Source organism: Oncorhynchus masou, chromosome 2 (assembly GCF_036934945.1).
Source record: "Oncorhynchus masou masou isolate Uvic2021 chromosome 2, UVic_Omas_1.1, whole genome shotgun sequence".
NCBI lineage: Eukaryota > Metazoa > Chordata > Actinopteri > Salmoniformes > Salmonidae > Oncorhynchus > Oncorhynchus masou.
Genome location: NC_088213.1, coordinates 682,135 through 698,752, shown reverse-complemented (window position 1 = coordinate 698,752; position 16,618 = coordinate 682,135). Strand labels below are relative to the sequence as shown.

General features: G+C 48.4%; 1 protein-coding gene across 1 annotated transcript in view; it reads left to right on the top strand.

Moving 5' to 3' along the window:
* Window positions 1–13,838: 13,838 nt before the first annotated feature.
* Window positions 13,839–16,618, top strand: part of LOC135553211 (synaptic vesicle glycoprotein 2B-like) — a 48,511-nt gene continuing 45,731 nt past the window's right edge. The window contains exon 1 of the mRNA XM_064985389.1: window positions 13,839–14,316. Within this exon, the coding sequence (XP_064841461.1) occupies window positions 13,839–14,316 (478 nt within the window). The remainder of the gene's footprint in view (window positions 14,317–16,618) is intronic.

The window sequence follows — 16,618 nt, the reverse complement described above, 5'->3', positions numbered from 1 at the left end:
TAACGTTGTAGGGTAACCTTGCAGAGTTAAATGGCATTGAAGACAGACTAATGTTGTAGGGTAGCCTTGCAGAGTTATATGGCATTGAAGACAGATGTTGTAGGGTAGCCTTGCAGAGTGAAATGGCATTGAAGACAGAATAATGTTGTAGGGTAACCTTGCAGAGTTAAATGGCATTGAAGACAGACTCTAACGTTATGTACAGGTAGCTTCCAGCTGGACCTTTCATGCTATCAGACAGGACACTGAAGGTGAAAACTAGAAGCTGACAGAAACTAACCAGTCAAGTTCACACAGACATGCTTTAACTCTTCACGTACGATTCCTGTTATTTGATGAAACAGAAAAGCAACAGGAAGTCCTCATCCTCTGTCTAGGAATGTAACTGTTGCTCCTCTCCATTTGAATGTGATCATCTAATCCCTGTAATGGAACACTGGGACAGGGAATCTGGGAACTGAATATTTAATTTCCTTGTAAAAACATGTGAACCTTGTCAAACTATCAACACTTACGTTATTTGAGAAGACAGAAGCAGGATAATTCAACATTCTGCAACACCCATCCTCGTACTGATAGACACACTAGCAGAGAAGCGGTGGATACAGGGAACAGGGGTAGTCTAGAGGTGGATACAGGGAAAGTCTAGAGGTGGAAACAGGACACAGGGGAAGTCTAGAGGTGGATACAGGGGAAGTCTAGAGGTGGACACAGGGGAAGTCTAGAGGTGGAAACAGGACACAGGGGAAGTCTAGAGGTGGAAACAGGGGAAGTCTAGAGGTGGACACAGGGGAAGTCTAGAGGTGGAAACAGGACACAGGGGAAGTCTAGAGGTGGATACAGGACACAGGGGAAGTCTAGAGGTGGATACAGGACACAGGGGAAGTCTAGAGGTGGAAACAGGACACAGGGGAAGTCTAGAGGTGGACACAGGGGAAGTCTAGAGGTGGAAACAGGACACAGGGGAAGTCTAGAGGTGGATACAGGGGAAGTCTAGAGGTGGAAACAGGACACAGGGGAAGTCTAGAGGTGGATACAGGGTATAGGGGAAGTCTAGAGGTGGAAACAGGACACAGGGGAAGTCTAGAGGTGGATACAGGGAACAGGGGAAGTCTAGAGGTGGAAACAGGACACAGGGGAAGTCAAGAGGTGAAAACAGGGGAAGTCTAGTGGTGGACACAGGACACAGGGGAAGTCTAGAGGTGGATACAGGACACAGGGGAAGTCTAGTGTTGGACACAGGGGAAGTCTAGAGGTGGACACAGGGGAAGTCTAGAGGTGGATACATGGGAAGTCTAGAGGTGGATACAGGAAACGGGGGAAGTCTACAGGTGGAAACAGGACACAGGGGAAGTCTAGAGGTGGATACAGGGGAAGTTTAGAGGTGGAAACAGGACACAGGGGAAGTCTATAGGTGGATACAGTAAACAGGGAAAGTCTAGAGGTGGATACAGGGTACAAGGGAAGTCTAGAGGTGGAAACAGGACACAGGGGAAGTCTAGAGGTGGATACAGGGTACAGGGGAAGTCTAGAGGTGGAAACAGGACATGGGAAGTCTAGACGTGGAAACAGGACACAGGGGAAGTCTAGAGGTGGAAACAGGACACAGGGGAAGTCTAGAGGTGGATACAGGACACAGGGGAAGTCTAGAGGTGGAAACAGGACACAGGGGAAGTCAAGAGGTGAAAACAGGGGAAGTCTAGTGGTGGACACAGGACACAGGGGAAGTCTAGTGGTGGATACAGGACACAGGGGAAGTCTAGTGTTGGACACAGGACATAGGGGAAGTCTAGAGGTGGACACAGGGGAAGTCTAGAGGTGGATACATGGGAAGTCTAGAGGTGGATACAGGAAACGGGGGAAGTCTAGAGGTGGACACAGTACACAGGGGAAGTCTAGAGGTGGATACAGGGGAAGTCTAGAGGTGGAAACAGGGTACAGGGGAAGTCTAGAGGTGGAAACAGGACACAGTGGAAGTCTAGAGGTGGATACAGGGTACAGGGGAAGTCAAGCGGTGGAAACAGGACACAGGGTAAGTCTAGAGGTGGATACAGGGTACAGGGGAAGTCTAGAGGTGGAAACAGGACACGGGATGTCTAGAGGTGGAAACAAGACACAGCGGAAGTCTAGAGGTCGATACATTACACAGGGGAAGTCTAGAGGTGAAAACAGGGGAAGTCTAGTGGTGGACACAGGACACAGGGGAAGTCTAGAGGTGGATACAGGGTACAGGGGAAGTCTAGAGGTGGATACAGGGTACAGGGGAAGTCTAGAGGTGGATACAGGGAACAGGGGAAGTCAAGAGGTGGAAACAGGACACAGGGTAAGTCTAGAGGTGGATACAGGGTACAGGGGAAGTCTAGAGGTGGATACAGGACACAGGGGAAGTCTAGAGGTGGATACAGGGTACAGGGGAAGTCTAGAGGTGGAAACAGGACACAGGGGAAGTCTAGAGGTGGAAACAGGACACAGCAGAAGTCTAGAGGTGGATACAGTACACAGGGGAAGTCTAGAGGTGGATACAGTACACAGGGGAAGTCTAGAGGTGAAAACAGGGGAAGTCTAGTGGTGGACACAGGACACAGGGGAAGTCTAGAGGTGGAAACATGACACAGGCGAAGTCTAGAGGTGGAAACAGGGTACAGGGGAAGTCTAGAGGTGGAAACAGGACACGGGAAGTCTAGACGTGGAAACAGGACACAGGGGAAGTCTAGAGGTGGAAACAGGACACATGGGAAGTCTAAAGGTGGATACAGGACACAGGGGAAGTCTAGAGGTGGAAACAGGACACAGGGGAAGTCAAGAGGTGAAAACAGGGGAAGTCTAGTGGTGGACACAGGACACAGGGGAAGTCTAGTGGTGGATACAGGACACAGGGGAAGTCTAGTGTTGGACACAGGACATAGGGGAAGTCTAGAGGTGGACACAGGGGAAGTCTAGAAGTGGATACAGGGGAAGTCTAGTGGTGGACACAGGAAACGGGGGAAGTCTAGAGGTGGACACAGTACACAGGGGAAGTCTAGAGGTGGATACAGGGGAAGTCTAGAAGTGGATACAGGGGAAGTCTAGTGGTGGACACAGGACACAGGGGAAGTCTAGAGGTGGATACAGGGTACAGGGGAAGTCTAGAGGTGGAAACAGGCGCAGGGGAAGTCTAGAGGTGGATACAGGACATAGGGGAAGTCTAGAGGTGGACACAGGGGAAGTATAGAGGTGGATACAGGACACAGGGGAAGTCTAGAGGTGGAAACAGGACACAGGGGAAGTCTCGAGGTGGAAACAGGACACAGGGGAAGTCTAGAGGTGGATACAGGGGAAGTATAGACGTGGATACAGGACACAGGGGAAGTCTAGAGGTGGAAACAGGACACAGGGGAAGTCTCAAGGTGGAAACAGGACACAGGGGAAGTCTAGAGGTGGATACAGGACACAGGGGAAGTCTAGAGGTGGATACAGGACACAGGGGAAGTCTAGAGGTGGAAACAGGACACAGGGGAAGTCTAGAGGTGGATACAGGACACAGGGGAAGTCTAGAGGTGGATACAGTACACAGGGGAAGTATAGAGGTGGATACAGGACACAAGGGGAAGTCTAGAGGTGGACACAGGGGAAGTCTAGAGGTGGAAACAGGACACAGGGGAAGTCTAGAGGTGGAAACAGGACACAGGGGAAGTCTCAAGGTGGAAACAGGACACAGGGGAAGTCTAGAGGTGGAAACAGGACACATGGGAAGTCTAGAGGTGGACACAGGGGAAGTCTAGAGGTGGAAACAGGACACAGGGGAAGTCTAGAGGTGGAAACAGGACACAGGGGAAGTCTCAAGGTGGAAACAGGCCACAGGGGAAGTCTAGAGGTGGATACAGGACACAGGGGAAGTCTAGAGGTGGATACAGGGGAAGTCTAGAGGTGGATACAGGGGAAGTCTAGAGGTGGAAACAGGACACAGGGGAAGTCTAGAGGTGGATACAGGTGAAGTCTAGAGGTGGATACAGGGGAAGTCTAGAGGTGGATACAGGACACAGGGGAAGTCTAGAGGTGGATACAGTACACAGGGGAAGTATAGAGGTGGATACAGGACACAAGGGGAAGTCTAGAGGTGGACACAGGGGAAGTCTAGAGGTGGAAACAGGACACAGGGGAAGTCTAGAGGTGGAAACAGGACACAGGGGAAGTCTCAAGGTGGAAACAGGACACAGGGGAAGTCTAGAGGTGGAAACAGGACACATGGGAAGTCTAGAGGTGGACACAGGGGAAGTCTAGAGGTGGAAACAGGACACAGGGGAAGTCTAGAGGTGGAAACAGGACACAGGGGAAGTCTCAAGGTGGAAACAGGACACAGGGGAAGTCTAGAGGTGGAAACAGGACACGGGAAGTCTAGAGGTGGATACAGGACACAGGGGAAGTCTAGAGGTGGATACAGGGGAAGTCTAGAGGTGGATACAGGGGAAGTCTAGAGGTGGAAACAGGACACAGGGGAAGTCTAGAGGTGGATACAGGTGAAGTCTAGAGGTGGAAACAGGGGAAGTCTAGAGGTGGACACAGGACACAGGGGAAGTCTAGAGGTGGATACAGGACACAGGGGAAGTCTAGAGGTGGATACAGGGGAAGTCTAGAGGTGGAAACAGGGGAAGTCTAGAGGTGGATACAGGACACAGGGGAAGTCTAGAGGTGGATACAGGGGAAGTCTAGAGGTGGACACAGGACACAGGGGAAGTCTCAAGGTGGAAAAAGGACACAGGGGAAGTCTAGAGGTGGATACAGGACACAGGGGAAGTCTAGAGGTGGATGCAGGGGAAGTCTAGAGGTGGACACAGGACACAGGGGAAGTCTAGAGGTGGATACAGGACACAGGGGAAGTCTAGAGGTGGAAACAGGACACAGGGGAAGTCTCAAGGTGGAAAAAGGACACAGGGGAAGTCTAGAGGTGGACACAGGGGAAGTCTATAGGTAGATACAGGACACAAGGGAAGTCTATTGGTGGATACAGGGGAAGTATATAGGTAGATACAGGACAGTGAAGGCAGAATGACATTTCTGCAGTCTTAATCTGGATTAATCCGTCATGAGGACATACACACACAGAGAGGATTGCTACCAGTGTCAACTAGTACACACAGTGACTACTCTAGCTGTACGCCCACTCTCTCTCCGTACTCTCTGTCTGTCTTCGTGAGAGACTAGGGAGTGACAGTCATCCTGTGAGCCATAAAGAAACATGCTGGGTCTGACTGACAGACACACAGACAGACAGACACTGGCTAGACACAGAGTAATGGACACCTGGGAGGAAAAGGCCAGACTCCTGTAATCTCTGTCAGTGTTATAGAACAGGAAGAAGTAAGTTCCTGGTTCAATCAGAGAACACACGTCAGCTATCCAGTGACCACACATTATCTCTGCGTCATTGCTTCACATGACATCAGAATGGCGTCCCAGACGAGACAGGGGCTCAGCACATTGAATGAGCAGTACTCAAATCCAATGTATTTATATAGCCCTTCGTACATCAGCTGATATCTCAAAGTGCTGTATCGACACCCAGCCTAAAACCCCAAACAGCAAGCAATACAGGTGTTGAAGCGCGTTGGCTAGGAAAAACTCCCTACAAAGGCCAAAACCTAGGAAGAAACCCTGAGAGGAACCAGGCTATGAGGGGTGGCCAGTCCTCTTCTGGCTGTGCCGGGTGGAGATTATAACAGAACATGGCCAAGATGTTCAAATGTTCATAAATGACCAGCATTGTCATATAATAGGTCTGGGACAGGTAGCACGTCCGGTGAACAAGTCAAGATTCCATAGCCGCAGGCAGAACAGTTAAAACTGGAACAGCAGCATGGCCAGGTGGACTGGGGACAGCAAGGAGTCATCATGTCAGGTAGTCCTGAGGCATGGTCCTAGGGCTCAGGTCCTCCGAGAGAGAGAAAGAAAGAGAGAAAGAGAGAATTAGAGAGAGCACACTTAAATTCACACAGGACAACGAATAGGACAGGAGAAGTACTCCAGATATAACAAACTGACCCTAGCCCCCCGACACATAAACTACTGCAGCATAAATACTGGAGGCTGAGACAGGAGGGGTCAGGATACACTGTGGCCCCATCCGATGATACCCCCGGACAGGGCCAAACAGGAAGGATATAACCCCACCCACTTTGCCAAAGCATAGCCCCCAAACCACTAGAGGGATATCTTAAACCACTAGAGGGATATCTTCAACCACCAACTTACCATCCTGAGACAAGGCCGAGTATAGCCCACAAAGATCTCCGGCACGGCACAACCCAAGGGGGGGCGCCAACCCAGACAGGAAGATCACATCAGTGACTCAACCCAGTCAAGTGACTCAGCCCTCCTAGGGACGGCATGGAAGAGCACCAGTAAGCCAGTGTGACTCAGCCCCTGTAATAGGGTTAGAGGCAGAGAATCCCAGTGGAAAGAGGGGAACCGGCCAGGCAGAGACAGCAAGGGCGGTTCGTTGCTCCAGAGCCTTTCCGTTCACCTTCCCACTCCTGGGCCAGACGACACTCAATCATATGACCCACTGAAGAGATGAGTCTTCAGTAAAGACTTAAAGGTTGAGACAGAGTTTGCGTCTCTCACACGGATAGGCAGACCATTCCATAAAAATTGAGCTCTATAGGAGAAAACCCTGCCTCCAGCTGTTTGCTTAGAAATTCTAGGGACAATTAGGAGGCCTGCTTCTTGTGACCGTAGCGTACGTGTAGGTATGTACGGCAGGACCAAATCAGAGAGATAGGTAGGAGCAAGTCCATGTAATGCTTTGTAGGTTAGCAGTAAAACCTTGAAATCAACCCTTGCTTTGACAGGAAGCCAGTGTAGGGAGGCTAGCACTGGAATAATATGATCAAATTTTTTGGTTCTAGTCAGGATTCCAGCAGCCGTATTTAGCACTGTCTAAAGTTTTTTAAGTGCTTTATCCGGGTAGCCGGAAAGTAGAGCATTGCAGTAGTCTAACCTAGAAGTAACAAAAGCATGGATTAATTTTTCTGCATCATTTTTGGACAGAAAGTTTCTGAAAGTTTCTGATACTCTACTATTCCCTTCTGTTCTCTACTGTACTCTACTGTTCTCTACTGAACTGTACTCTACTGTACTCTACTGTTCTGTACTGTACTCTACTGTTCTCTACTGTACTCTACTGTTCTCTACTGAACTGTACTGTACTCTACTGTTCTGTACTGTACTGTACACTACTGTACTGTACTGTACTCTACTGTACTCTACTGTTCTCTACTGAACTGTACTGTACTGTACTCTACTGTTCTGTACTGTACTGTACTCTACTGTACTCTATTGTTCTCTACTGAACTGTACTCTACTGTACTCTACTGTTCTCTACTGAACTGTACTCTACTGTACTCTACTGTTCCCTACTGAACTGTACTCTCCTGTTCTCTACTGAACTGTACTGTACTGTACTGTTCTCTACTGTACTCTACTGTTCCCTACTGTACTGTACTCTACTGTACTGTACTGTACTGTACTGAACTATACTGTTCTCTACTGAACTGTACTGTACTGTACTGTACTCTACTGTTCTGTACTGTACTGTTCTCTACTGTACTCTACTGTTCTCTACTGAACTGTACTGTACTGTTCTCTACTGTACTCTACTGTTCCCTACTGAACTGTACTGTACTGTACTGTACTCTACTGTATTATACTGTTCTCTACTGAACTGTACTGTACTGTACTGTACTCTACTGTACTATACTGTTTTCTACTGTACTCTACTGTTCTCTACTGAACTGTACTGTACTGTACTCTACTGTTCTGTACTGTACTGTACTCTACTGTTCTGTACTCTACTGTTCCCTACGGAACCGTACTGTACTCTACTGTTCTGTACTGTACTGTACTGTACTGTACTCTACTGTTCTATACTGTTCTCTACTGTACTCTACTCTACTATTCCCTACTGAACTGTACTCTACTGTACTGAACTGTACTGAACTGTACTCTACTGTACTCTACTGTACTCTACTGTTCTCTACTGTACTGAACTGTACTCTACTGTACTGAACTGAATTTAACCCTTAATCTTATCCCTTAAACGTAACCTTAACCTTAACCCTAGCATCTAACTTTTAACCTTATCTTTGCCCTTAGCGCTTAAGCCTAGCCCTTAACCCTTAATCTTAGCCCTTAAGCCAAGCCCTTAACCCTTAACCCTAGCCCTTAACCCTTAACCTTAGCCCTTAACCATTAACCCTTAACCTTAACCCTAGCCCCTAACTTTTAACCTTAACTTTTGCCCTTTCCCTTAACCCTTAAACTTTAACCTTAACCCTTAACCCTTAAACTTTAACCTTAACAATAGCCCTTTTCCTTTAGTCATTAACCCTTAAACTTTAACCTTAACCCTTAACCTTTAAACCTTAGCCATTAAACTTTAATCTTAACCCTTAACCCTTAGCCATTAAACTTTAATCTTAACCCTTAACCCTTAGCCATTAAACTTTAACCTTAACCCTTAAACCTTAACCTTAACAATAGCCCTTTTCCTGTAGCCCTTAACCCTTAAACTTTAACCTTAACCCTTAGCCATTAAACTTTAATCTTAACCCTTAACCCTTAGCCATTAAACTTTAACCTTAACCCTTAAACCTTAAACCTTAACCTTAACAATAGCCCTTTTGCTGTAGCCCTTAACCATTAAACTTTAACCTTAACCCTTAACCTTGACAAATGACCCTTAAACCTTAACAAACAGTTGTTTTTAAGAAGGTAACAACATTTTTGCTAAAACATAAATATATAAAAATAAATATATCAATAATAAAGTAACCCAATAAAATATCAATAATTAGGGGGTACATACAGGTACATACAGAGTCAATGTGGAGGCCTTACACAGGGGGTACCGGTACAGAGTCAACGTGGAGGCTATATACAGGGGGTACCGGTACAGAGTCAATGTAGAGGCTATACACAGGGGGTACCGGTACAGAGTCAATGTGGAGGCTATATACAGGGGGTACCGGTACAGAGTCAATGTGGAGGCTATACACAGGGGGTACCGGTACAGAGTCAATGTGGAGGCAATATACAGGGGGTACCGGTACAGAGTCAATGTGGAGGCTATATACAGGGGGTACCGGCACAGAGTCAATGTGGAGGCTATACACAGGGGGTACCGGTACAGAGTCAATGTGGAGGCTATACACAGGGGGTACCGGTACAGAGTCAATGTGGAGGTTATATACAGGGGGTACCGGTACAGAGTCAATGTGGAGAATATATACAGGGGGTACCAGTACAGAGTCAATGTGGAGGCTATACACAGGGGGTACCGGTACAGAGTCAATGTGGAGGCTATATACAGGGGTACCGGTACAGAGTCAATGTGGAGGCAATATACAGGGGGTACCGGTACAGAGTCAATGTGGAGGCTATATACAGGGGGTACCAGTACCGCGTCAATGTGGAGGCTATATACAGGGGGTACCGGTACAGAGTCAATGTGGAGGCAATATACAGGGGGTACCGGTACAGAGTCATTGTGGAGGCTATATACAGGGGGTACCGGTACAGAGTCAATGTGGAGGCAATATACAGGGGGTACCGGTACAGAGTCAATGTGGAGGCAATATACAGGGAGTACCGGTACAGAGTCAATGTGGAGGCAATATACAGGGGGTACCGGTACAGAGTCAATATGGAGGCTATATACAGGGGGTACCAGTACAGAGTCATTTGTGGAGGCTATATACAGGGGGTACCGGTACAGAGTCAATGTGGAGGCTATATACAGGGGGTACCGGTACAGAGTCAATGTGGAGGCAATATACAGGGAGTACCGGTACAGAGTCAATGTGGAGGCTATATACAGGGGGTACCGGTACAGAGTCAATGTGGAGGCAATATACAGGGAGTACCGGTACAGAGTCAATGTGGAGGCAATATACAGGGGGTACCGGTACAGAGTCAATATGGAGGCTATATACAGGGGGTACCAGTACAGAGTCATTTGTGGAGGCTATATACAGGGGGTACCAGTACAGAGTCAATGTGGAGGCTATATACAGGGGGTACCAGTACAGAGTCAATGTGGAGGCTATATACAGGGGGTACCGGTACAGAGTCAATGTGGAGGCTATATACAGGGGGTACCAGTACCGCGTCAATGTGGAGACTACTTACAGGGGGTAACGGTACAGAGTCAATGTGGAGGCTATATGCAGGGGGTACCGGTACAGAGTCAATGTGGAGGCTACTTACAGGGGATACCGATACAGAGTCAGTGTGGAGGTTATATGCAGGGGGTACCGGTACAGAGTCAATGTGGAGGCTATATACAGGGGGTACCGGTACAGAGTCAATGTGGAGGCTGTATACAGGGGATACCGGTACAGAGTCAATGTGGAGGCTATATACAGGGGGTACCGGTACAGAGTCAATGTGGAGGCTACTTACAGGGGATACCGATACAGAGTCAGTGTGGAGGTTATATGCAGGGGGTACCGGTACATAGTCAATGTGGAGGCTATATACAGGGGGTACCAGTACAGAGTTAATGTGGAGGCTATATGCTGGGGTACAAGTCAATGTGAGGGGTTACAGGTCAACGTGCAAGGGTACACGTCAATGTGCAGGGGTACACGTCTATGTGCAGGGGTACAGGTCAATGTGAGAGGGTACAGGTCAATGTGAGGGGGTACAGGTAAATGTGAGGGGCTACAGGTCAATGTGAGGGGGTACAGGTCAATGTGCAGGGGTACAGGTCAATGTGAGGGGCTACAGGTCAATGTGCAGGGGTACAGGTCAATGTGAGGGGCTACAGGTCAATGTGCAGGGGTACAGGTCAATGTGAGGGGCTACAGGTCAATGTGCAGGGGTACAGGTCAATGTGCAGGGGTACAGGTCAATGTGCGGGGGTACAGGTCAATGTGAGGGGGTACAGGTCAATGTGCATGGTACACGTCAATGTGCAGGGGTACAGGTCAATGTGAGGGGCTACAGGTCAATGTGATGGGGTACAGGTCAATGTGAAGGGGCACAGGTCAATGTTAGAGGGTACAGGTCAATGTGAGGGGGTACAGGTCAATGTGCGGGGGTACAGGTCAATGTGAGGGGGTACAGGTCAATGTGCAGGGTACAGGTCAATGTGAGGGGGTACAGGTCAATGTGGAGGGGGTACAGGTCAATGTGAGGGGGTACAGGTCAATGTGCGGGGGTACAGGTCAATGTGAGGGGGTACAGGTCAATGTGAGGGGGTACAGGTCAATGTGAGGGTGTACAGGTCAATGTGCGGGGGTACAGGTTAATGTGAGGGGGTACAGGTTAATGTGAGGGGGTACAGGTCAATGTGAGGGGGTACAGGTCAATGTGAGGGGGTACAGGTCAATGTGCGGGGGTACAGGTCAATGTGGAGGGGGTACAGGTTAATGTGAGGGGGTACAGGTCAATGTGAGGGGGTACAGGTCAATGTTAGAGGGTACAGGTCAATGTGAGGGGGTACAGATCAATGTGCGGGGGTACAGGTCAATGTGAGGGAGTACACGTCAATGTGCGGGGGTACAGGTCAATGTGAGGGGGCACAGGTCAATGTTAGACGGTACAGGTCAATGTGAGGGGGTACAGGTCAATGTGCGGCGGTACAGGTCAATGTGAGGGGGTACAGGTCAATGTGAGGGGGTACAGGTCAATATGCAGGGTACAGGTCAATGTGAGGGGGTACAGGTCATTGTGCGGGGGTACAGGTCAATGTGAGGGGGTACACGTCAATGTGCTGGGGTACAGGTCAATGTGAGGGGGCACAGGTCAATGTTAGAGGGTACAGGTCAATGTGAGGGGGTACAGGTCAATGTGCGGGGGTACAGGTCAATGTGAGGGGGTACAGGTCAATATGCAGGGTACAGGTCAATGTGAGGGGGTACAGGTCAATGTGGAGGGGGTACAGGTCAATGTGAGGGGGCACAGGTCAATGTTAGAGGGTACAGGTCAATGTGAAGGGGTACAGGTCAATGTGCGGGGGTACAAGTCAATGTGAGGGGGTACAGGTCAATGTGCGGGGGTACAGGTCAATGTGAGGGGGTACAGGTCAATGTGAGGGGGTACAGGTCAATGTGAGGGGGGGTACAGGTCAATGTGCAGGGTACAGGTCAATGTGAGGTGGTACAGGTCAATGTGCGGGGGTACAGGTCAATGTAAGGGGGCACAGGTCAATGTTAGAGGGTACAGGTCAATGTGAGGTGGTACAGGTCAATGTGCGGGGGTACAGGTCAATGTAAGGGGGCACAGGTCAATGTTAGAGGGTACAGGTCAATGTGAGGGGGTACAGGTCAATGTGAGGGGGCACAGGTCAATGTTAGAGGGTACAGGTCAATGTGAGGGGGTACAGGTCAATGTGTGGGGGTACAGGTCAATGTGAGGGGGTACAGGTCAATGTGCAGGGTACAGGTCAATGTGGAGGGGGTACAGGTCAATGTGGAGGGGGTACAGGTCAATGTGAGGGGGTACAGGTCAATGTGCGGGGGTTCAGGTCAATGTGAGGGGGTACAGGTCAATGTGCGGGGGTATAGGGCAATGTGCGGGGGTACAGGTCATTGTGCGTGGGTACAGGTCAATGTGAGGGGGTACAGGTCAATGTGCAGGGGTACAGGTCAATGTGAGGGGGTACAGGTCAATGTGAGGGGGTACAGGTCAATGTGCGGGGGTACAGGTCAATGTGAGGGGGTAAAGGTCAATGTGCGGGGGTACATGTCAATGTGGAGGGGGTACAGGTCAATGTGCGGGAGTACAGGTCAATATGGAGGGGGTACAGGTCAATGTGAGGGGGTACAGGTCATTGTGCTGGGGTACAGGTCAATGTGAGGGGGTAAATACTATGTTTAATGTTAATAGAAATTCTTTTCAATCAAATAATGGCTTTACTGTCTTTAAAGGTCTGTCTTTAAACCGTAGTAAATTGGTTCGATTAGTGCTGGAAAACTAATGGTAAACACTGTGACAACCAACCCATACTGGTTACCACAGGAAACCTAATGGTAAACACTGTGACAACCAACCCATACTGGTTACCACAGGTAAACTAATGGTAAACACTGTGACAACCAACCCATACTGGTTACCACAGGAAAACTAATGGTAAACACTATGACAACCAACCCATACTGGTTACCACAGGTAAACTAATGGTAAACACTGTGACAACCAACCCATACTGGTTACCACAGGTAAACTAACGGTAAACACTGTGACAACCAACCCATACTGGTTACCACAGGTAAACTAATGGTAAACACTGTGACAACCAACCCATACTGGTTACCACAGGAAAACTAATGGTAAACACTGTGACAACCAACCCATACTGGTTACCTGGTTGTCTGGTGTCTGGTGTACAGGTTAGACAGGTCTGTCTGGTGTCTGGTGTACAGGTTGGACAGGTCTGTCTGGTGTCTGATGTACAGTTTGCATGAAAAGTGTTCAACTCCATTTCCCTAGTCATGCTGAGGCATAATTGAGGACATTTGAAGTTTGCCTCGTCATGAATTATAAATGTGTTTTCTCTCTTCCAGGTCCAGCATGAGGCCTTGCACATCTGTTTACCAGGAGAGAGAGCCCTGTCACCAGAGATAGAGTCCTGCCACCACAGCTACTGAGGCCTTATCTAACACCGTATCAGGACCTTTCTGCAGAGGAACCACCATTAATAACAACCTGACAGTTTCACTTGTCTGGAGTAAAGGATCAGAAGTCATTGAGAGCAAAGACAGAGTCCCTGCCAAGAATTATGCCAATATAGCCTCCTCAGTATCTCCAGCAGACAACCACTCTAGAGGTGCTAACGTAGTCCCTCTCCAGCTGTAACCATGGACGACCATTGGCAGAACAATGTGAACCAGCAGGGCACTGAGATCCCCACCTACGGGGAGGGAGGCGGCCCGGAGTACCCCTACCAGGCTGACTTCCCCCAGCAGGAGGGTGGGGGGGACGAGGATGCTAGGAGTGATGCCACGGAAGGTCACGATGAGGATGCAGAGGCGATGTACGAAGGAGAGTACCAGGGGATCCCCCACCCTGACGAGATCAAGGCGGCCCAGCGGGCGGCCAGGGCCGAGGCCAGGAAGAAGGCCAGGCTGGCAGCAGCGATGCCGGATGAGGAGGACCTGGCAGAACAGTACGAGAACATCATGGAAGACTGTGGGCACGGTCGTTTCCAGTGGACCCTGTTTATCGTGCTGGGCATGGCGCTGATGGCGGATGGCGTGGACGGATTTGTGGTGGGCTTTGTGTTGCCTAGCGCCGAGAAGGACATGTGCATATCCAACGCCAACAAGGGCATGCTGGGTAAGTCACAGTTAAAAGTTATTTGGCGGCGGCTCAATAAAACCTGTTGTTATGGAAAACCTTCTGAGAATGGTTCTTCTAAACTGTTTAAAACTTCTTTGGGATAGGGGGCGGTACTTTGACATCTGGATGAAAAGCCCAAAGTAAACTTCCTGCTACTCAGGCCCAGAAGCTAGGATATGCATATAAATGGTAGATTTGGATAGAAAACACTCTAAAGTATAACAGAACTGAAATGGCAGGCGAAACCCCGAGGACAAACCATCCCCCCCAAAATAATTCAGCATAACAAATCAAATCAAATCAAATGTATTTATATAGCCCTTCGTACATCAGCTGATATCTCAAAGTGCTGTACAGAAACCCAGCCTAAAACCCCAAACAGCAAGCAATGCAGGTGTAGAAGCACTGATTTCAATGGCTGGCATTTTTATTATAGGGCAAAATCCTCCCTGATTGCAGTTCCTAGGGCTTCCACTAGATGTCAACAGTCTTTAGAAAGAGTTTCAGGTTGTTGTTTTTTTAATTAGGGAGAAGAAGTCATTTTTCCTAGGGTACCTAAGGATTTGCACATTAGGGTACCTAAGGATTGATTATAAATGTTGAGTGACTTGTTTGGATAAGTTTATTGGTAACGTTTGGGATTCATTTTGTATGCATTTTGACCGATGGAAACGTGTGGATTATTGACTGAAGCGCGCCAGCTAAACTGAGTTTTTATGGATATAAAAAAGAAATGTATCGAACAAAAGGACCATTTGTAATATAACAGACCTTTTGGAGTGCCAACAGAAGAAGAAGTTCAGCGGTAAGGCATTACATATCATTATTTCTGACTGTTGTGTCGCCACCTGCCTGGTTGGAAAGGATTGTTATACATTTGTATGGTGGGGCGCTGTCCTCAGATAATCGCATGGTTTGCTTTCGCCGTAAAGCCTTTATGAAATCTGAAATCGCGGCTAGATTAACAAGAAGTTAAGCTTTATTTTGACATATTGCGTGTGTATTTTCAACAATGTTAAATATTTACAATTGTGTAGTTTGAATTTGGCGCCTTGCACTTTCACCGGATGTTGGTCAGGTGGGACGGTAGCGTCCCATCTAGCCTAGAGAGATTTTAAGATAGTCTCTACATACTAATCGATATACTGTATTGGACAGACTGCTGCCTGCTTCCACCTGATAGAAAGTATACCACTGGATGATGTGGCAGCTATTTACTGCCAATATCACAGCATCACAACAGAAACATTACAGCATCCTGCTGGAGTCAACAGTGACAGCTACACAGACTGATGGTTCACCTGGCAGTCAACTCACCTGGCACCTGGCCTGTGTCTGGCCTGTGTCCGGCCTGTGTCCGGCCTGTGTCCGGCCTGTGTCCAGCCTGTGTCCGGCCTGTGTCCAGCCAATCAGAGAGTCTGCCCTGTAGTTTCAACTGTTGCCTGCGGCTATGGAACCCTGACCTGTTCACCGGACGTGCTTCCTGTCCCAGACCTGCTGTTTTCAACTCTCTAGAGACAGCAGGAGCAGTAGAGATACTCTTAATGATCGGCTATGAAAAGCCAATTGACATTTACTCCTGAGGTGCTGACTTGCTGCACCCTCAACAACTACTGTGATTATTATGACTTGACCATGCTGGTCATTTATGAACATTTGAACATCTTGGCCATGTTCTGTTATAATCTACACCCGGCACAGCCAGAAGAGGACTGGCCACCCCTCATAGTCTGGTTCCTCTCTGGGTTTCTTCCTAGGTTTTGGCCTTTCTAGGGAGTTTTGTCCTAGCCACTGTGCTTCTACACCTGCATTGCTTGCTGTTTGGGGTTTTAAGCTGGGTTTCTGTACAGCACTTTGAGATATCAGCTGATGTAAGAAGGGTTATATAAATACATTTGATTGGATTGGATTTTATTTGAATTTAGTGTTGAGCATGTAGCTGTCAGTCAAACACCATGGGGTCTTTCTGTCTCTGACCCCCGTGAACATGCCTAAGGCCTGGCTAAAATTAAGACAATATCTGCTTGCACAAAGGAGAAGTAGGCCTACCTGGCTCTACAATCATAGGTCTCAGTTTCTCTTGATCTTCAGCTAAATGAGCTTTAATAGAACGTGTTATAACCTCTACAGTTATGCTATAACCACCCAGAACGTGTTATAACCTCTACAGTTATGCTATAACCACCCAGAACATTTTATAACCTCTACAGTTATCAGTTATGCTATAACCACCCAGAACGTGTTATAACCTCCACAGTTATGCTATAACCACCCAGAACGTGTTAAAACCTCTACAGTT